At 41.1% G+C, this 22428-nt stretch overlaps 1 protein-coding gene across 2 annotated transcripts in view; it reads left to right on the top strand.

Moving 5' to 3' along the window:
* The window catches only part of bbs9 (Bardet-Biedl syndrome 9), a 103066-nt gene that overhangs the window by 11003 nt on the left and 69635 nt on the right, over positions 1-22428 (top strand). The window contains exons 7-19 of one of the 2 annotated variants that reach the window (XM_077576667.1): positions 927-1011; positions 2621-2804; positions 3680-3809; positions 5560-5741; positions 6727-6803; positions 6928-6981; positions 7051-7153; positions 12715-12819; positions 15023-15037; positions 16868-17008; positions 17308-17403; positions 18314-18486; positions 18692-18844. In XM_077576667.1, coding sequence (XP_077432793.1) covers positions 927-1011; positions 2621-2804; positions 3680-3809; positions 5560-5741; positions 6727-6803; positions 6928-6981; positions 7051-7153; positions 12715-12819; positions 15023-15037; positions 16868-17008; positions 17308-17403; positions 18314-18486; positions 18692-18844 — 1498 coding nt within the window. The remainder of the gene's footprint in view (positions 1-926; positions 1012-2620; positions 2805-3679; positions 3810-5559; positions 5742-6726; positions 6804-6927; positions 6982-7050; positions 7154-12714; positions 12820-15022; positions 15038-16867; positions 17009-17307; positions 17404-18313; positions 18487-18691; positions 18845-22428) is intronic. The other variant, XM_077576668.1, reaches the window with a different exon arrangement.

Genomic DNA, 22428 nt, shown 5'->3' with positions numbered 1-22428 from the left:
AACATCTTACAAATGCAATTATGCCATCTAGTGGCAGAAAATTGACCTTAACCCAAATAAATATCACACACGTTTTTTTACAGAACAGTACATCTATTTAATTTTAACTGAATTTGATGAATTATTATGAAATTACTTGAGTAAAGGATGCAGCCATATTTATATTAGTTACATTTTTACTTCACTTTTATGATAAGAGTCTTAAAACTTAGGAAAAAAATATTTTTTTGTACATTGACAACAGATATAAAATTAGTGAGTTAACATATTGAAGTCATGCGATGAATTCCAATTTGAAAAATAATAATCGCCTGACACCCCTAAATTTAATACTGTAACTCTCATACTAGTTTACAAAGAAGTTAGTACTGTAGTTAAAAAAGAAGAAAAAAATAAAAAGCAATTAGTTCTCTACTAGTCTGCTAGTCAGCTGTCTATTGGAGTCTACCTATTTTTCTAGTTCTTTGTATTTCTACATATCTAGCTGTCTGTCTGTCTACTTGTGTATGTCTGTCTACCCATCTGTTCGTTGTCTACCTGTGTATCCATCCATCCATCCACCTGTCTAGTAACTAGTTCTATTGTTTTGTTGTCTGTCTTGTTCTGGCTAGCCGTCTATCTGTCTAGTTTTAGCTATCTACCCATGCAGCTATCAACCCTCTATCTAGTTCGACAGATTTCTCTCTATTGTGTAGCTATATTAATAATAAGGGAAATCAGGTGTTTGAGGCTCTCCTCATTGCAAATAGCTTCTCTAGTTGGGTCAGGCCAGGTCACGCGGTGTTGGTCCAGCTGTTTAAGGAGGACACATTCTTGCCAGGGCGCCATGGCTGCCAACTCCTTGGAATGTTCCACATACCCAAGACGCCAACATCAACGCGGTTCAGGTAGCATTCACGGTGTTTAACATCTGCTCTGCTCCTCAGGTACGAGACTCTTGCCGTGGCCACCGAAGCTGAAAGCCGCCAGGACCCCGACCAGCCCCCCAAGACCGGCATCAAGAAGCTGACCGTGAGTCCTCACCTCCAGTGAACCGCTGTCCGACCCCACTGTGATGTCACTTGTTCCTGTGGCGACCATTATTAGCGCTCGTTAACGCTAACAAGCCCAATTTGCAAGAATAAACTCATTGACACGACTCGTTCAACACTTCTGGCGTCGTTTTAGTTGTACTTGGCAAGGAGCTTCTTTACTTGCACTCTGCTGCCCTCCCATTAGCATCCATGGAAAGCGTTATGTAGCATCCAGGTAACCATGACAACAGACACTGATTTAAAGAGCCACGTAAGGAGTATGGCGGTGTTTACAGACAGGTACAAATGTTAACATGTCACTAAGGTTCACAAAGAGTTGAATGGGAGTAAAATCTTAAGATATAATTTCTTAAATTTAACCCAAATTTGCTTATTTTGCTTTGACAAGTGATTTTTACTTAATCAGACAAGAACATTTTGCTTATTTTAAGATACTTATTACTTAATTATCTTATTTGGTCAAGCAGTCTTGGCATTGAGTGTTAACAGACAAGTTTTAAGTACTGTGAGGCTTTAAACAAACATTTTCCACATTTTAAGATGACTGACCAACATCAAAGGCCCTTAACTGGGATTTCATAAGTTGAATTTTCTTATTTTAAGATTTTGTAGAATCTAGTAATAAAATAAATGGGAAAAAACACAAGTCTGAAAACAATCAGACTAAAGTGCAATATAGCTCTTTTTTGTAAGCATTTTTTTGCGATATTTACGAAGCTCATTTTTCCTCTTGCCAGTAAATGCACTACCTACTCAGTGGTCTAGTGGTAATGTGTCTTCCCTCATACTGGGTTGTGGGTTCAATCCCTGACTGCAGGTCTGATCAAAGACAATTAAAAATGGGCCTGTTATCTCCCCGCATGACACTTATTCTAAGATGGCCAACCGTAAATGAATATGCATTGATATGGGAATAGTATTATTTTCTTATTTTTTTTAAATCTTACAGGTAAAAAAAAAAAAAGAGTTATTGTTCAAATTAGCAAAATTATCTGCCAATTGACAGATAATTTTGCTAATTTGAACTTTAACTCTTTGACTGCCAGACGTTTTCAGAAAAGGGATGCCGTGGGTGCCAGCCGATTTAAGCATTTTGACTGATCTTTCAAGGTCCACAGAAAATTATGTGTTTGGACTATGGAAACACACATACTACCAAATGAAAGATTGAACTCTCATCTTTCATCAGAAAAAAAAGTTTGTTTCTACCTTATTCCGTTTTTCAGTAATCAACAATAGAAAATGGTTAGTTTCACCTCTGTTTTGAAAAAAAAACGTCTTTTAACGTCTTTGGCACTCCTCCATAGGATTTTACTAAACGTTATTTAACGTTTTTGGCAGTCAAAGAGTTAATAATTTTCTTTTATTGCTGTATTTTTTTTTCTTAAATTTTCTACTGTCCTTCTTGCAGTGTGGGTGAGTAGATGGGAATAGTGTATAAAGGGCCGGGCGGGTGAAAGGATGAATGGACTGATGGATGAGTGGATAGATTGATTAATGTGTGGCTACGTGGATGGATGGACGGATACATCGGCGGATGATTTGACAAAAAGTTGACTAGGTCGTTATTTGTGTTTTCCCCGCAGCCCGACTGGACGTTGGTTCTGGGCGAGCAGGCCTTGGACATCTCCGTGCCCTCCTTCTCCCACTCGTCCTCCTCCATCTTCGTCCTGGGTGAGCGCAACCTCTACTGCCTGCGTGACAACGGGCAGATCTACTTCATGAAGAAGTTGGAGTTCAATCCCAGCTGCTTCCTGCCATACGCCTCGTGTGAGTCACTCATGGAGATCATGCACATCATTTGTGGCTGATGGATGAGTGAGTGAGTGAGTGAGTGAGTGAGTGAGTGAATGATGATTTTGATTTATTTTTTGACAGACATTCGTGACTTCATTGAATTAACGTGTAAATTACAAAAACGATGCTCAGATAAAAGCAGGCGATAGTGTTTGCTAACACGCACACACAACCATGCGCAGTCTGTCATTTTGCCCCCCATCCTCGCTGACCGCCATTTTGACCCACCGAGATGTTTGTTTTGCGTGTGGCCGTCACCTCAGATCTCTCCTGGTGGTAGCCGCAACGCTACTGGGATGGGCACACGTGCACGTGTGTGTACATGTACGTGTGTTTGTATAATGCAAGTCTCGTTTTTATAGCTTCATGTTTCAAGGGAAAGTATTCGTGAGTTGATATGTATTTCTGCCTGTTTAAAGCGCAGCCACTTGATGAAATGTTATGATGTCATCACTTGGGTTATTTCTCCACTTTGTGGCTGCAAAGTTTATCACGTGTCTTTTTACCTCTTTTCCAGCACTAAAAATACATTTGATATACCAGCTGGGTGGCGGAAGCAAAGCCTGCACATGCAAAGAACATTAGTACATACACGCACGAGGTTTATTCTCATTTTGCCATTTTCCAAACTTTGTACCAAAAACTAATTTTTTTCCTCCTTTTTGTGGTCGTGTAGCACCAAATTAGCTCCATTTTAATAAAAAGCTCTACAGTAAGTAATACAGCAAGAAATAACCACAAAGTGACCTTTATGTGTAATATCTGACGTTCTCCCCTTCCCCTTTAAAAATACAAATAAAAAGCACTTGCCCTACCTAATACATATTTTCTCCTTGTTTTCCATTTAGTGACCGATGGCACTACCAACCTGTTGCTAGGCAACCACACCAACATGCTGCTGGTGTACCAAGACGTCACGCTCAAGTGGGCTGCCCAGCTCGCTTTCGTGCCCGTGGCGCTTCGCGTCGCCAACTTCCCGTGAGTGTGACGCCCATGTGTGGTGACGTACAAACACATACGCACGCACACGCTCATATACATGCCGGAGTCGTTGTCTTTTATTAGTTTCTCGACTAGGGATTTGCCTTTTTGGGGCCCTCAACATAACATGTCCAAAAAGTCACCAACTTTTGCAAGTACATGTATCCTAGTGGAAATGTATTTATTTTAGGGGTCTCTAATATGATCCCCTACAGCTAACTCGGTAGCGCCCTCTCCTGATACCAGTATTACCTAACGGCACAAAATTGGACATGTCTGTCATATCAGGACCCATGGCCAAATTTGAACAGTAAGTTGGGCATTTTGGTTTTAGGTAGCCATTTTGAGTGAATGCCAGGTCTTGACAACTCCTATCAAAATAAGTCACACAATTACACTAAATGCCAATTAACAAAGTTTGACATATCGGTGCCGATATATGGCATTTTGACCAAATATCGGCCTCAGCCTTTTTACGAATGTGAAAGCCGACAAAGCTGGTATCTCACTGAGCGGCGAGTTATAATTTAAAATGAAAATATTTTTTTCAAATTTTATTTCAACGCTAATATTTTCTCTTGTACATTAAATGAATATCGCCGTGAAATATCGCTTGTCGTCCTCCTTGATCACTAATAATCGGCATCAGTATCAGCTTTGAAAAAGTCATATCAGTCTATTATTAGTTTAAAATCACAGCATCCTTGACGCATGTTTGGACAAGGCATGTCCAAATGCAACGGGGTTTCCGTCACCTCAATGAACTGACCTTCTCCATGGTCCCAACATGTGGTCTGAGTCGGGTTCTTTGGTGTCTTCGCTCACGTTAACATCAACAGTAGTGGGTGGGAACATCCCACTGTGGGCAAAGTGTGTGTGTGTCTTTGTTTTTAGTGTTAGAGTGTGTTTCCGTCACAGTCAGTCGCGTGCGTGAGTGTGTTTCCGCGGCAGTTAAAGTGGACGTTTAAATGCAGGCGATTTCCACCCATGCAGGTGTGGAGCCTCGACCTGAACTCCGCCACCTTACTGCCCCGCGCGCATGTGTGTATGTACACTATGTGTGTGTATGCGTGTGTGTTACCGCCTCGTTGGCCTGGAAGTACGACACATCTGCAACCAGTTAACACGCACTCACTCACGCTGTTAAAACACATTATTGCATCACTCAGCATTTCCTGCTTCTCTCTTTTCCCATTTTTGTTCTGTCAGGAAATCTTTACCTACATTTGATGTATTGTCCATAAAAAAAATGAGGAAGTGGGACACACAGAAATAGAAGAATTTAGAATAATATAATTGCGGTACTGTATTCCAAATCAAAACATGAGGAAAATAATGCATCAAATGAGTTATTTTTTTTACATAAATTCCAGAAAGATGCCTATTAAGCTGTTTGACATTTACTGCATAAACTGGGAAATGCTTTCCTGTGAATTACTGAACACATAGTTAGTTGTATGAGCATGTTTCTGAGAACTACTTCACATCTGTGTTGCATTGAGCCACTTGTTGAATGCTATTCTAGCCCCGGGCCTATATACGTATATTTAACTGTAAATTACAGCATTAAAATGACTGAACTACAACCTAAGAATGTTTGTGAGAATGCTTCACATCTGTGTTGCATCGAGTCAGTCTTTATTGTCCCTTGGTCCTGAACACCATGCTACACAGATGTAAATCACTTAGTTTCAACTAATTTCGGCTACACTCCTTATGTTTTGTGTAATTTATTGTGTGGCGTCAGGGATCTGAAGGGCGCCGTGGTGAGCCTGAGCTGGGATGGCCATCTGCTTTGCTCCTACATGGGCACCGACCCGTCCTTCTTTTCCACGCCAAAGGTGGACGCCCGCGAGGTGGACTACGAACAGGCCGACGCCGAGATGAAGAGGCTGCAAAAGTTCATCAGAGAAGCCGGCAGGACTCAGGGTATGAGGAATGATGCCGGATTCAATAAGGCGTTTCTTCATGGTGGCTACAGTTCAAACTGTCACCATTAGAAAACATTTGATTAACTCTGCAGGCAATGAACGATAAAAATAAATAATAAATAAATAAATAAAATAAACGATACTTCTTAAAAAATTTTTTTTTAAAAAGTTCTCAGTTTTCTTAATTTAATATACCCTAAGGATCAAGACTTCCACCTGTATTATAGACAGTGCCAACGCACCCCCCCTTTCCTAATGACGGGTTACATTCCAGACCCAACGGCAGGAGGTGAAAATCAGCGCTGTTGAGAGACCATGTATGAATACATAAATATTTAAAATAAATAAATAAATAAACAATAGAATAGTTTTACCCCTCCTACAAGCTTTTTACTCATTTGCTCCAAAAATGTATAAATGTGTTTGAATTTGAATTGAATGTTTTAAGTGTCCCAAAGACGTATTTATACGTTTTTTTAATTTTTTATTTTTATTTTTATTTTTTTTAAGAAAAATCATGCTAGAGCACACGGAAGGCTTTGATGCAGCCTCTAAACTGCAGAGAATGCTTGAAGCAATGGTAGTAATTACAAAAATGGCCAGCAGGTGGCAGCAAAGCAAAAGAGCTCAAAAAGGGCCATGTTGAAAAAATCTATCTAAATAGATTTGTGAATAATGATGAAATGTTGCCATATTCTATATGCTAATTGCTGCAAAATGGAAACAGATAGAAATGTACTTTTTTTCCTGATGAAACAAGAGACTCTAAACCTTCCATTTTTAGAGGTTCCATGTTTTTTTATAGCAATGGAACAGAATATTCTGTGGGCCTCACAGAATATTCTGTTCAAAATCCAATAAAACAGCCGTGAGCAAAGGGGGTTGCTTCAGTGAAAATGGCTGGGAGTGAATGAGTTAACCTGTACCTTAAAAAATGTCCAATGGAGTTAATTAGCATAAAGATTCAAAAATTTGTATTTCAGACATTCTACCTAAGGGTGAAAGTGAGAAGGACTTGACGGTGACGGCATGTGTGTCTCCTGACATGGACATCCCATCGGTGCGTGCACGCGTTACATAAGTACACGTGTTTTGTTTTTTGTGACTTGTTAGCATACTTGAGATGTACTCACTTTGATGAGATACCGTTCCAATATCCTCATTTGTTTTGTCTCGTTGCACAGCGAGCTCTGATCCAAGACATGGACGACTTTCCTGTCCCTTCGGTGACCGTGAGGGTCAGTTCGAAATTGTATTTGAGGATGTTTTATCGTATTTCTTCACATCCTCCTCCTAAATGTGCGCAGGTGACCGTGAAGGCCAGAAGCCCATTGGCCTCGTCAAAACTGACCGTTGGTGTTCAGCCTCCGCTTGCAGTCACCGAGGACCAGTTTGCATTGGAACCTTTAGGTCAGTCTGTGTGTGTACACCAGTGTGGTTTTATGTGTGTGTGTTTGCACGGACAACATGTTGGACAACATGTCTTCTGGCTGCGGCTGAGCTCCAGCAATTGTGACGAATTGTTTGCAGATTTTTCTTATCCTTTGGGTGCACAAACTTGTACTCTTGCGTACATGTGAAAATACTTGTGTTTCGCTTTGGACAATAGAGGGTTGAAAAAAGGTCAATTGACCTCAAGCAGCTGCAATAATGGGAACGAGTTCAACGTTTTCAAAAAGCGCAGAATAGATATCTAGATGAAAAGATTCATCCCGTGAGGGAAATCAAATTGTCACAGGAGCAATATTTAAACAACCAATGTGGGAGTCAAGACTCAAAAACATATGAAACTGTCATTTGGCTCCCACAACCCACAAAGAAAAAACAAATAAAGAGCAGCATTGAGGAGGAATTTGAAGAAATTCAAATCTAAACAAGAAACATTCTCCACTTCATCACTCAAACTCTCCACAAGTCTGAAATGAATTGGATTTTTTAAAAAATGTTTTAGAATGGTCCTTTAAAATGATGCAGGATCCTTAAATTTGCCGTTCATGGGTTTAAAAAATGCACAATTTGTAAGTACTCTGTATTCACTATAAAATGTGCTGTGAAAGTCAAGTCAAAATTTTTATTTGCACTCGTCGAAACATAGTATTCTGAATTAAATTAAGCTTGTGGTATAAGAATTAAAGCGGAAGTCAACCTTAAACATTTCTTCACAATAATATTTTCAATGTGACGTCACTAGTCTGAACATGGCATTCTGATTAATTAAATTAATATCACATTTGCGGAACTTGAGTTATGCAGCAAAATCCAGCAGTTTTTATACGATACGATACGATACGATACGATACGATACGATACGATATACTTTTATTTTCCCCGTGGGGAACTTTTTCCTGGACTCCGTCCAGCTGCAGTTTACAGTAAGGAAAAAACAACGGAATAGAAAGAGATAAAATCAAAATTAAATAAGAAGTGCAGCAGTAGTTTACAGTAAGAAAAACAACAGAATAGAGAGATAATTAAAATAAATAAATAATAAATAAAATAAATATAATTAAAATAAATAGTACACACACACTCCTATATATATATATTGCACCACTTAGTTAATGTCGGTTATTAAGTAATTTGATGGATGTCGGCAGGAATGAGTTCTTGTAGCGGTTCAGCCTGGTTCTGGGTTCTGGTTCTATAATTATCAATATCAGAAGGCGGCCATTTTGCCACTTGCTCTCGAGTGAAGATGACATCACAATTGCTCAAATCTCAGGTAACAACCAATCACAGCTCAGCTTCAGATAACAGGTGAGCTGTGATTGGTCGTTGCCAGAGCCCTGAGCAACTGTTATGTCATCTTCAGTCAAGAGCAAGTGGCAAAATGGCCGCCCCCTGAGATGGATAAAAGCAGCTGGATTTTGCTGCTTAACTCATACTCCACTAACACAATATGAACCAGAATATCATATTTAGACTAGTGGGGCTCCATAGACCATATTATTGTCAAGAAATGTATTTTTGGGTTGACTTACCCTTTAAGAGGACTAATCCATCCGTTTTCCGTCATTTAAGGATACTAACATTTTATGCAGCACTGCCACCTGCTGTCGACTGAAATTGAAATTCTAAGTGCCCGCAGGCTGGCCTCCTAAGTCAGGTCACTCGTATCTCAAGGTCCCACGATATTACATAATTTTTTTTTGCCCAAAATGCATTAGCAACATTTTCTTACAATATTGTAATGGATGATTGAGTCAGTATCACCCACTTAGTCTTATAGATCTTTAAAAAGTCTCACATTTGACCTCCTGAAATCTGTGAAATGCCTCTTCTCAAGTTCATATTTATTTTGACTTCCTCCCGGCACAGCTGCTATTTGTAACCATTCCTTTCTTCTATCTATCCATTATCACTATCCATCGTAACTTCATACATAGAGCAGATGTTCCTTTTTGGAGTAAAAATGTCCATTTATGTCGCGCGCACGTTGTGTCTGCAGGCGTCATCCGTCAAGAGTGCGGCAGCATCACGCGCTCTTTATGCATCTTTTTTTGTGATTTTGTTTATTATTTCAAGATGTGTGCACTGCACTTTCATTCTCAACTGTCAGTCATTGATGGACGACGTGTCCATGCAGCAATGTGAGCTGGACGCCATGCGCAGCTGTACGCTCTACATTGTGTGCCGGCCCTTTAAATGCTGTCACTTTCTCCCATATAATTTCATTATGTCTTTATAATATATACTTAATATGCTTGATACTCATCTTACAGTTTGTGTAATAATAGTAAGCTCACTTGTAAGACAATTCAGCACACGAAAAGACCAACAAAGACACGCTAGTAATATATATTTTTTGTCTACTCGTGCAGTGGTGCCTGGTTTAATTAGTTCTGTGATGACGGTTGTATCTCAAATAATCTTTCCCAACTGAAATGAATAGAAATGTCATTAATCCGTTCCAGTCTCCCACCAAAAGGACAAAATTCATTCTTATGTGTATTTTAATAAGCAAATACTACTCGATAATATATATAATATTTGGCCTACTACCACGACCTTGGTTTTATGGAAGGACATTTGAACATTTTTGATATCCCATACTGTGTAGTGACTGACACCCTCCAATTGTGTTGGTGTCTTGTGTACTTCTGGTTCTGGTTGTACAGCTTGAACCATAAAGCCATTTTCTGCTGGAACCAATTTTTGTGACAAGACAAATGAAAGCACTAAAACATTCACAGCTGTGACTGTAACACAAGTCGCTACTTTAGACTTTGTTGGCCTTTGGCGGCTACCATCTTATTAGCTTAATCCTGCTACTGTCACTGTATGACTCACATACCTACAATGACTTATATAGTCACACACTTACACACTTTTTATTGTTATTTCAATTTGTATTCGTCTCAGATGGCGACTCGATTACCGGCTCACCACACACACATGCACACGCACGCACACTGCCTCCTTTGTTTTCCCTCCTCTCCGTGTCCATTCTCTCTGTTTAAATTTCCTACCCTTTAACATCACTCCCTTTCGCCGCCGTCGTCCTCCTACCCTGTGACGCCATGTTCGTTGAATGTCATGTTCATGAGCACGGTTCTAAAGTCAGAAGGAAAGTGGTGATTTTGTTTGGGTTCACAGTTCAGAGGTGAGATTGTGTGAGCAGATTGGTCAGTGCAAGGGTCAAAGGTTAGTGTTTAACAGCACAGTGCTTGTTACCTCTATCAAATCTTATCAGGGCTTTCTTGACATATTTTGTTTTCCAAAGGTTTGCAGGTCGATTGCCATTTTGAAAAAAAAATTCGGGTGGGGGGGGGTTACACCACAAAAAAAAGTTAGTTTTCATGCCCAAAAAGGCACAGGAAGTCTGCCATTTTGGTTTGACGTGTTCATTTTAGCAAATAGCAATTAAAATCATAATCTCAGATTTCACAATTTATAAACATTTTTCATTTTCCCAAAATCCTGCCCCCAAAGCCAATTCCACTTGTGACCTTAAAAATCAGTATGCATGTCTTTCTCAAGATTTTGTCGCATTGCCACCAACATTGAAGCATGCATCCTTCACAAGATGGCTGTTGCAGACTTCCAAAACTTTTTGCTTCCACATTAAAATTCAGACAGCGTGTGTCATCAGAGTTTGAGCAATTTGAAGTTTTGACATTTTTCCGTTTATTTCAACTTTTTACCAAACATGGTTCCTTGCCTTTTCACCATGTTAAATCATAGATATATTAAGTGTTTGTTTGTGTATTGTTTGTTTGTTTGTTTTTTGTTGTTGTGGGCAGTTCACTCAAATAAACTTTACACATACACGTGCACGTGCATATATAAAGTTGACACTTGTCACAAGAATCTGCACCCCTCGTGAACTTTCAACTTCACAGTCACTTTAAACTTAAATTGAACGCACATACATTGTAATAGGCACTACGCTCTACTTTTGTCTGAACGACGCTTATTGGCTTTTGTGCTTGAGTTTTAGCGTGTTGAAGAATGTCAAAGTCGCCCTTGCATCTCTCCATTCCTTAGAGGAAAAAATCTCAACACATGTGCCTTGAAGGAATTTGACAAGGACGAGGTCTGCAATGATCATGTGACACAAGGTTAAGCAAACAGAGCCTAGCAGGCGAGGAGGACACAATCGAGGAGGTCAAGGAGGCGAGGTGCTCTCTGGTGGTCACCTTTGTGCGGAGTTTGTTTGTACTGTTGTTGGCGTAAATTACTTAATGGTCCTGGGAGCCCAGCGGCCGGACCACACGGACCTCCGGGTCACTTGGACCGCCACCTGACCTGTCCAGATGTGGCCCGGGTGGATGATGGGAAGTGAAGCGAGCAGAGATGCAAAGAGAGAGAGAGAAGGATTACTGTGTTGTCTTTTTGGAGTGTTTGTTTCTCTTAATGGGCCTGGGAACACTTAACGCACTTAAACCCGTCCGAGCAGTTTGACCCGCAGGGCGCCGGGGTTAAAAGCCTCCCGCTGAAAGACGGAATGCCAGGCAGGCAGCGGCCAGCGAGGAGGTCAGTGCGCCTGAAAGGATGAAGGCAGAGGAGAGAGTGGAACTGTGGAAACCTTAGCAGAGGCACTTGAGCGCATTTGCTTACTACTCTAAAATATTCCCAAAAAAGTCCACTTTCCAAAAGTTGTGTTTGCGCAGGTTAAGTGAAAGCAGAGCAGGAATGTCACTAAGGAATCCCAATTTCTTGATTTGTGTTTTTTTTCCCGCACACTTACATTTATTGCTTCTATTTATTATTTGCACATGCACATGAAGCGTACACACGCTTATACATAGACGCACACATGTTGCGGTATTCATCTTGGCGCAAAGCACTACGGCTTAACCTCAGACAAATTGTAACCGTTTTAAAAGACTAGAGAGGGAAAGAGCAAGGAGGTGGTGAGGAGTTGAGGAAACATGAAGTAGTAGCAAGGAGACAGTGAAAAAGTGGAGTAAAAAGGAGCTGATCCTTTGATTGACAAGCCTTAAAGTGGAAGTCAACCTTAAACATTTCTTGACACTAATATCTTATATGTGACCTCACTAGTCTAAACATGACATTCTGATTAATATGACATTTTTAGAATATGACTTGTGCAGCAAAATCCAGCCGTTTTTATCCATCTCGGGGCGGCCATTTTGCCACTTGCTGTTGACTGAAGATGACATCACAGTTGCTCAGGGCTCAGGCAGCGACCAATCACAGCTCACCTGTTTTCTGAAGCTGCAGTGTGATTGGTTGTTACCTGAGCAACATTGATGCCATCTTCAGTCAGCAGCAACTGGCAAAATGGATAAAAACGACTGGATTTTGCTGCTTCACTCATATTCCACTAACGCAATATTAAACCGAACACCATATTTAGACTAGCGGGTTTGCATAGAACATATTATTGTCCAAAAAAATTGGGGGGTTGACTTCCCCGTTAAAAGTGATATCAATCATAAATAATTTCAACATTTGAAAAGATTGAAGGCGTTATTAACATTAGTGTATTGTTGTTCTTCCCACAGGAGTGGGGTCATCCACCGCTGTTGTCTTTTCGGTTTTCCTCAACGGCCGCTACCCACCCGCCGACCTGACCGGAGACCTCACCCTGTCCTACAGCTCGCCCACAGGTACTAAAATGGCCGCGCTCCACGATGCTTTACGTACCACTTGTGCTAATACTTTTTTTATTTTTATTTTTTTAAATAAAACCACGGCAGGATGATACAGCCTTAAAATTAAATACATGTACAGTGGATTTCTCCGCGGATTTGCATATTCATCGATTTTTTTTGTTTAATTGTTTTGTTTTTTGGTTTATTTTTACCCAAAATAATACAGTACTTGCACAGTATATGAAATACATTTATTAGTAGCAGATGTCATTTTTAGTATATGCCACAGCCTTTTAAAAATAGATGGCGAGCCACAAATGGCCCCCGGTCAACAGTTGGGAAACCCCTGCCCCATGGTGCTGTGCTGCCTCTCACGGGTCAGTCTTGGTACTACAACAGACATGGTTATGCGTGTGGTCAGCTGTGTTGGTTATTTCCAGTACACCACACACTAGAAGAGCAGTGAGATCACACACGACTGAATATTTTTTCCTGGTCATGTGTGGTCTCGCTCACGTTTTAAATCATTTATGAAGATGTAAAAAATCTGTATGTGTGTTGCCAGCTGTAGTTAGAACAATGTCCCTTGCAGTCGTTCTTTTTCCCGGCTACGCTGATGGAAGATATGACTTTTCCCTTACTGCTGAGCAATAGAAGCGGTCTTTATTCCAAAATGTCATAGACTTAATTATTTCTCCAAATAGTCCAAATAATCTCCCTCGCAAGGTAGTTTATTAAAAAAAAAAAAAGGAGGTATTGTTTGTGTTGGCGGCAGTGTGCTTTCACGATGGAACACTTTTCCTCTGTCCTAAATCCGTTTCACGTCTGGGAACGCTGCAACACGGCTTTATTGTGAGGCTAAAAATACAACTCAAGTGGTCTGGAAGGTTTTGTGTGCTGCTGATGTCACCAGGGTGAAGGAACCCTGTCAAAGCACGAGTGAGCATCACATGACTTTAACATGGAGTTCCCCGAGGTTAGTGTGTCCTCGTCTTGTCTTTGCTGTAGGACTTTTCACCATGGTGCCTGCCACATGTATTTCCGGGTGGTAAAAACAGAAACCTTCGCCAATGGCAGCACTACTAAACAGACCCGTACATGTTATTTGACCAAATTTCCGCATATTGACTTTTTTTTTTCTTTTTTTACAGATTTTTTAAGATTTATACAATATTGTGTTCTGTGACAATATAAGTACTGAAACTACCAAAACAATGAACCCCAGCATACTTGCGATTCCTCACCCGTGGGTTCACCTATTTGCATTCGTTTTTAAAAATAATTTCATATTTAGTTTTAGTTTTTTAAAATATTTTTTGGTGTTAATCCCTCCATGTCCGCTCAAAAAATTTCAGTGGGTGTCAGTTATACACAAATTTTTGCTATTGTTGGACCGGCCCGTTCACTATCCCGGGATTCTCGTTCACTTTACTCGCTTCTTTCACCAGAAAAAGTTTTTCACTTGTTTTATTAGCAGTAGAACATGGGTTGGTTTTTACAAAAAATACCGGTTTCTGACCAAAAAATGGTTAAAAGGAGCTTTTTGTGAAAAGGAAAAAAACAAACAAACTGTGACTCAAATTAAATTTGATAATTATTGTACTGATATACAACGCTGCCATGGCTCAAGTTTGTATACAGCTGGTTGTTTTAAAGTTTTTTTTATAAATAAAGTTGAGTTGAGTTGTATATTCAAAATTGTACTGATGTCAAATCCACAGTGATGCAAGGTCGCCATCTACAGGAATCTGAGAGTCATTACAGTGGTTCACAAAGCTGAATTTCACAGACAAGCTAGGCAAAACCCTCTTCCTCACCTACCTGTTGAAAAACCTACTTGACGAATATATTTCAGTGACAGTTAAACAGTATGATTCCATTTAACAAATAGAAACGTTCACGGCAGGGAATAATTTAAACTCCCGTCGTAGTTTGATCATGTGATGTGTCAATCAAAAAGAGGTCCCCCACTTGTCTGTCTAGTGTCAATGAGCCCCGTGATTGATTGGCGACCAGTCCAGGGTGGACCCCACTTCTCTCGCGATATGTCTCACCATAAATTGTCCATAGGTCTGTTTGTGTGTGCGTGTGCAATCACATGCACTCAAGCGTGCAATTGGCGGAGCGTGGGAATGTGTGCGTCCGAGCGGAACATCTGCTTCTTCTGTGAACTGTCTAATGTCTTCTCATGTCTTCTCCTCCTTCTTCTTCCCCGCAGAGTTCAACCCCAAAGGTACGTGCACGCTCACGTGCATTGAGTAGAGCCTGTAGACACACGTGCGCGCACGCACTGTACATATACACACACACATACTGCACTGTATAAACAGGAAGAAGGAGCAGCCTACCGTTTACGTTCCTGAAACGCGATCCACGGCGGGAGTGCATGCACACACGCATTTTGCTTGATGAATATTTTGTTTTTATCCTTCATACCAGATTTCTGCGACACACATGCCACTTTGCTTTATCAATATATATTTTTTTATCCATCCAACAACATTTGTTGGGACACACACACATTTTCTTTTTATTCTTCATCAAGATTTCATGTACATAGCACTCTTTGCTTAAAGATTACAAATAATTTCTTACTTCCTTTACATAAGATTTCTTGGCACACGCACACATTTTTACGAATAAAAATATTTTCTTTTCATCCGTCAAACAAGATTTCTTGCGACTCACACACACAGTATAGGCAGTAGTGTTCCCGCTTGTCAGCCCGTGTTTGTTTTAGTTGTCTGACTTTGCGGTCTTTGATACAAAATAGGATGTTCTGTGATCTAGAGTGGGCTTAGAGGCCCACGAGAGGTACACACACATGCACACACACTTCTCTAATGTGGGGCCAATGACTAGGGTTAGTGTGAGGGGGTGGGAGCCGGAGTTTTGAAAAGCAAGTGCAAGCATGTATTTTCACTGGTGGGAGCAGCACTTCATCTAGGTGTAGGAGCTGAATTACAATTGTAAAGAAACTTGGTGTGAGGGGCGGGATTATGTAAAGCCCCACTGTTAGATCCCCATCTGACATGTTTTCTGCCCCTTTTAGGAGCAATATCCCAATATTTTAGCTCATATAGTTCATCTTGATGGCTGTTCTTTTAATCCCGCGGCTCCTCCTCCTGCTCTGTTTTTCCTCTTCTCCACCCAAGATAGAGTTTCCACTCTTTTTACCCAAGAAGCGTTTGTCACAGGAAACCCAAAGATTCTTTGCTTTGGCTCGTAACAGCGGCCTTCACACTGAGGGCACCTGCTGGCGGGGCGGCGGCGGCAGTGGGGGGTGGCGGGAGGGACGGGGGCGCATAGGCGGGGGCGGCGGTCGTTGGGCGGAATGTGGTGAAAACATCCAGCGAGCACAAGACAGTAGCTGAGAGGGATAATGGTTGCACTCTTTCTTCGCAGCTGCAGTTTGCCTTGGCTGCGCCTGGCTTTTGTTCATTCAAAACCAATAGAATTATAACATGGTCGGGAGATAATTGTGTGTGTGAGAGTGTAAGAATGTGTGAGAGCTATAAGCAATAAGTTGGAACATTCCGAATTGACGCAAACGGCGGCTGTCGTTTCTCACGTGAACTCTTTTATTTCCACGGCTTGTTCTCGTGTTTCTGTCCAACTCACCGACAAAGTTACGTTTGGCCGCTTGCGCTGTTTTCTCTCCTCCTCATACAACTTCCCTTTTGAATCAGGCCGCAGGTCGGGTCCTTGCTGAGTGATGTGAGTCTCTGCTTTAAAATAAAAATAAAATAAAAAAAAGGCTCTCGTGCGCAGGGAAAGCCCTTGTATGTCTGGGTGAGACATACCGTAATATCTATGCTAATTTACATTAGCCCGTCAATGGCGTTTCACATTATATGTTAGCATTAAGCTAGTAAACTGTTCTTAGATAAAATGACATGGTTTGTTTGAACATTGTTGAAATATCCAATGTTTAATTCTTTTTTATTTTGTGATTAATTTTCAACTGGGAGTGACAAATAAACTGCTTGCAACATACCCCACCCCCCGATTGTGTAAACATTTTTTGGTATGTATTTTATTTTTATTTTGTTTTACATTGCAGGAGTCCCTCATGTCGTCCAGTGCCAGTTCGCCCTTCCTTTGGCCCTCGTCTGCACGGCAACGTCTCCCAGCAAAAGCAGCACTTTCAAGATTACTGTGGACACCAACCAGCCGCCTGTGGACCTGGCCACCATCTTCCCCGGTATACCACACGCACACACTAGTGATTCTTCATACATGTGTTTCAATGGGAGGTCCTTTTTTCCCAGCAATCTGACAATCGGCTCCAATCAGCAACCCTGACGACTAAACACTCTCTCCTCCGTGTGTGTGTGTGTGCGCGCGCGGTTATTTGTGTGCGCGTGTGCTTTTTGTTACCAGTGTGACTGTCTTTTGTTGCCTTTTGTCTGCGTCCTGCATGGCGATAGGCTGTGCTATCAGAGCCATCATGCTGGCCTTTTTAAACTTTTTTTTTTTTTTTGCCCCCGTGTGCGTCTACAGAGTTTGCGGCCCAGTCGGAAGATAACGAGGGAAACAGTTTGGCTTTCCGCTTCTTGCCGGGCGGCCTGGTGACCGTGCTGGCCTCCAAGACCTCCCGTAAGAAGTCTTTTGTTGAATACTTGTAACTTTTATTGGTAATAAAGTATAGTGAGCCCCATTTGCTTTTCGCACGGGTTAGGGAACTTCGACATGAATAGCAAATATTCACGAATAATGGATTGCCCCCTCTGAAATTTTGGGGTAGAATTGCCTATTTTTATTGTTTAAACCATAAATACATAAACCCCAAACTATGATCTTGTAAGATGCCAATATAATTTCAAATTCATCTTAACCCTATGAAGCCTGAACCATGAAATATATGAGAGAAAATGTATTAGTCCTTTTGAACAATTTTTTTTTGGGGGGGGGAAATCAACTTCCACATATGACTTTTGATTTGAGTCATATTTGATAAATCCGGTCACAATGCTTTAAATTCTTACATTTATAACTGTCAAAAATATAATAATAAACAGACATATCAAACATATTAGTATTTCCCAAAATCAGAAAGAACATTTCCCACTTTCTCAATTGGGCGGATCTTGCAAGGTCGCTGGAAAAGCCATCAGATGGGTGATACTGCCCTCTAATGGATTATCCGTGCAATACATGTGTCAGATTATATACATCAGGGTTTTAATGGGGGGCTCAAATAGAGGGCTCAAAATGTTTTGTATTTAATGCGATACGTTTGGGTTTGTAGGGTTAAACATTACCATTAGATTAACTAATTTCTTTATTTCCATTTTTTACACCAGAGGACCCACACACTAAACACACATAATTAAAAATAACATACACACAAATAAGACACACACACATTAACAAAACAAAAACAAGGCGCACACAAAAAAGACACTTACACACGAAAGATACACATGTACAACACACACAAACAATACACAGTCAGCAAATACTGCACTTATGATGACCTCAATGTGTGTTTTTATGCATGCGTCAGTGCGCTATCGCATCCAGAGCGACGCCTTCGAAGACATGTGGCTGGTGGCCAAGGAGCTGGTCCACAGAGTCGACATTCATTTCTCCAAGCTGGGAGTCGACGACTTCAAGAAGAGCTTCAGCGGACCGCTGCCCCTCAAGGACTACTTCCTGTCTGTAGACCATCACTTCCTGGTGTGCACATTATTCACTTAAGTCTGATATCATCTGAAATGGCAGCATTGTGTCCTAGTGGTTAGCACTAGTGGTTTTCCTCCCATGCTCCTCAAACATGCATTTTCATCGGTCCGAATGTGAGTGTGAATGCATATTTATTAATATGTGCCCTGCCATTGGCTGGTAAATGTAAATGTGTTGTCTGTATGTGTGTGTGTGTCAGCTTCGTGTCAGCACTCAGAAGTACCAGGACCTCCTGTCCGAGCGAGCCGCCCAGTTCCGAGCAATCCAGCGCCGCCTTCTGACCCGCTTTAAAGACAAAACGCCGGCGCCACTGCAGAACCTCGACACGCTGCTAGATGCCACATACACACAGGTGGACAGCGCACACACACACACACTGCTAATGAAGATGCAAAGGGATTGTGGTAAAAGCACTATTCTGAGTGCTTTGATGCGACTTTAGCATGATGGCTAATTTTAATGTGACATTAAAATATATATATTTTTTAACTCATTCACTCCCAGCCATTTTTACTGAAGCAACCCCCTTCGCTCTCGGCTGTTTTACTGAATTTTGACTGATTTTAGCAAGGCCCACTGAATATTGTGTTCTATTGCTTTAAAAACATGGAACCTACCACAAGAAAGATTACAGTCTCTTCTTTCATCAGAAAAAAAAGTATATTTGTATTTGTTTTCGTTTTGCAATTAGCATTAAAATATAGCTAAATTTCATCAATATACACATTCCTGGTGAGAACACTGACAAAAAGAGCTTGTTGCAACATGGCCCTGGCTAATCTCTTATACTCTGCTGCCACCTGTTGGCTGTTTTTTTGTAATAACTAACGTTACTTTAAGCCACCTCATCATGTCAGAAACTGCATCAAAGCCTTCTGTATGGTTTTGCATTAAGTAAAACATTTTTTAAAAAAACATGTAATTAAGTTTTGGGGAATGAAGGACAAAGAATAAAAAAAAAACATATTTACAACTTTTTGAGATGAATGAGTTAATCATTATTTTTATTTATTTTGTTAAAATACCCAAGGATCAAGAACGCTTTCCCCCCTATTTCTTGTCTTGCTAAAGTTAGCCTGGTTTGAGAGGTGGCCCTGTCTCATGCAAGTGAGACATCCCCACTCTATATACTGCTGGCCAATGGCTGGGCTTTTGTTACCATGGCAACCCAGGGGAGGAGCTAGCGTATTGTGACAATTTTAGAGGAGCAGAACTGGAGCCCAGAATGTTGGAGCAAAAAGTGAGTGGTTACAAGACAAAAACAATAACATGTTTTTTTTCTCTGGTGAAAGCAGCACTTCATAATTTGTCAGTCATAGATTGAGAAAAATCCGTAGAATCAGAAGCTTTCCTTTTGGCTTTGACGTGTTAGTGGTTGTCACAGTATAGTCGAACTATGGCTTGAAAGTGGCTCTGGATCTTCTCCTAGCCTTGCATTTTAGTCATAGGTGGAGATACTTGTTTTGGGGGTAGTTATTATGTAAATTAGCTGAGTTTTGACATTAAATTAATTAAAATTAGTCAAATGTCTCCCTCTTTTTTAGAAAATAGTGAAGTTAAGGATTTCCTTGGTTGTTTTAATTTCTCACTTAATGGCGGTGCAGGCACTCCAGACACACAACAATTTGTGTACAACATATTAAAAAGTCACTTTAATGCCTTTTTCCCCTTAAGAGTTGATCTCGGGTCAGCTGAAGCATAAAAAAGATTCTAATAAATGATGTGGGCTGGATGTCAGCTGCTAAAAGGTGCGTTCCTTTTCAGTAATTGTCTCTCTCTCACACACAAAGAAAAACACACACACACACGGCATTGACGTGTTAGTGTAGATTTACTGTGTGAGATATGCAGTTTGATGATTTATGGACATCCTGTTTCAGGGTGATTAGCTGTGAGCTCACACCCAGTACACTTACATGCTTCGACACACACGCACGCACACACATACGCATGCAGGCGTGAAATCTCATAACTTTGAGCAGATACAACTTGTATTTGTCCATATGGCAACATTCTTTCTCATGCTGTATTTCAGTGTGTGTGTGTGTGTGTGTGTGTGTGTGTGTGTGTGTGTGTGTGTGTGTGTTTGTGTAGTTATGGTAATGTGACAGCTTTCTTTGATTACATTCACATGTGTACCAAAATTTGTTTATGCAATGGTGCCTTAAGATACGAGCCATCATTTAGCTCTTTTTTGGGGGGTTGACTTACAAGCTAAAACGTGAGGTACAAGTGCTAAATTCAATTTACCTAAGTTCCCAACGAGCCATTATATGATGTAAAAAAAAATAAAATAAAAAATGATACGCTGCAAAAACCTCAGTGATTAGCATTATTATATGTACGTACATCCCTAATATTGTGACCTTTGGCTGCACAGGGGTTTTTCCCACCCATATCTCGCCAGTCGTCCTGCCGCTGCAGGAATGTGCGACCAATCGGGAATGCCGAAGAACAGAGCAACCACCTCTTTGAGAAAAGAGATTGATGCTGTTGTATATTGCTGGTTGTGCTATAACGGTTAAAAGATTTTGCCACTTGATATGACAACACAGTTGCTCAGGTAACAACCAATCACACATCGGCTTCAGAAAACAGGTGAGCCGTGATTGGTGGTTGCCTGAGCAACTGTGATGTAGTTTTCAGTCAACAAAATGGCCGCCACGATGAATTAAAAAATGGTGGATTTTGCTGCTAAGTTCATATTCCACAAACACAATATAAATCAAAATGCAGTGTTAAGACTATTTGGGGAACATAGAACATATTTGGGGGGTAACTTAAAAAAAAAAATACTCACATCCGCTTAAACTTTATCAAATGGCAATTGCAAAAAAAAAAAAAAAGGGAACTGAAATTATAAATATACTATCAAAATACTTTAAAAATCTACATTATCTCAGTTTTATTCACTTCAGGAACACAATTTTATGGAAGAAACACATTTTGGCATTTAACAAATAAAGGAGGGGGGAAAAAAAATCCTGATTGGATTATTTCAAATTCCAAAATCGTTTAGTCCAAGCGTCGCATCACCGAAATCCCCCACAGGTGTGACGGCCCTGAAGTCTGAGGATCAAATGAGACTAGTGAAGGATTATTTTTTTGTGTATAGAAGACAAAATTGCCACTTGGCTACTGGACTGCGTGTGAATACTTGTGTCTTTTGACGCGCTCCCATTGCCCTGTCCCACAGAACAAGCCCCCCCTCGCCCTTTTCCCACCCCTACCACTAGAGCATCAGTCATCCACCCTCCAGTTAAACTTGATTAATCACTGGTGGCCAGAGGTTAGCATGATGCTAACTGGCAAACATACAAGAGGGGGGCAAACCCGCCAGTGTCACTCAATCTCAGAAGGAGTCACGGCAGGTCACGAAGAAGGGCGGCGGCCCTTTTTTCCCCACACTTTCCATAAATATTTTCCCCGCCGCCGTTTCCTCTTTTTTTTTTTTTTGTTAGCATGAGCGTGCGGGACTCCCCATCTGGGAGGGGCAGCAGGGGCTCGGGGAGCCGATTCGGGCCGGGTCCCTAGCCAAAAGAACCCTCCCTGTAATTAGGAGTTCAAACGGCTCGCTGACTGACGGCGTGACTGACAGGCCCGTCCAGGGGCCCGGCCGGGACCCCTAATGGAGGCTTCTGGTGGACAGCGGCTTGATTTATCGGGCCCCAAATGGGCTTCTAAACACGGCTAAACACAGATCCCACTGTGGAGCCGGACCACCGCCATTAACAGCCCGGCCTCTTATTCCCGTGCTCGATCTCCGGCACGCGCACGCGCACGGACGTGTACTCGTGTTACATTCTCGGGTTATTAGCCTGATTTCTGCTATTTGAAGTGGATTCCATTTCCGGCGTCCAGTCGCTCTCCATCTTCCAGTGTTTGCTTTTCGTGGATTGGAGAGAATTCCGCATGTGCGCCGCACATTTGTGGATC

The sequence above is a fragment of the Vanacampus margaritifer genome, chromosome 9 (genome assembly GCF_051991255.1).
Source record: "Vanacampus margaritifer isolate UIUO_Vmar chromosome 9, RoL_Vmar_1.0, whole genome shotgun sequence".
Taxonomy (NCBI): Eukaryota; Metazoa; Chordata; class Actinopteri; order Syngnathiformes; family Syngnathidae; genus Vanacampus; species Vanacampus margaritifer.
The sequence above is the reverse complement of the archived record's forward strand: the minus strand, read 5'-3'. Positions and strand labels throughout refer to the sequence as shown.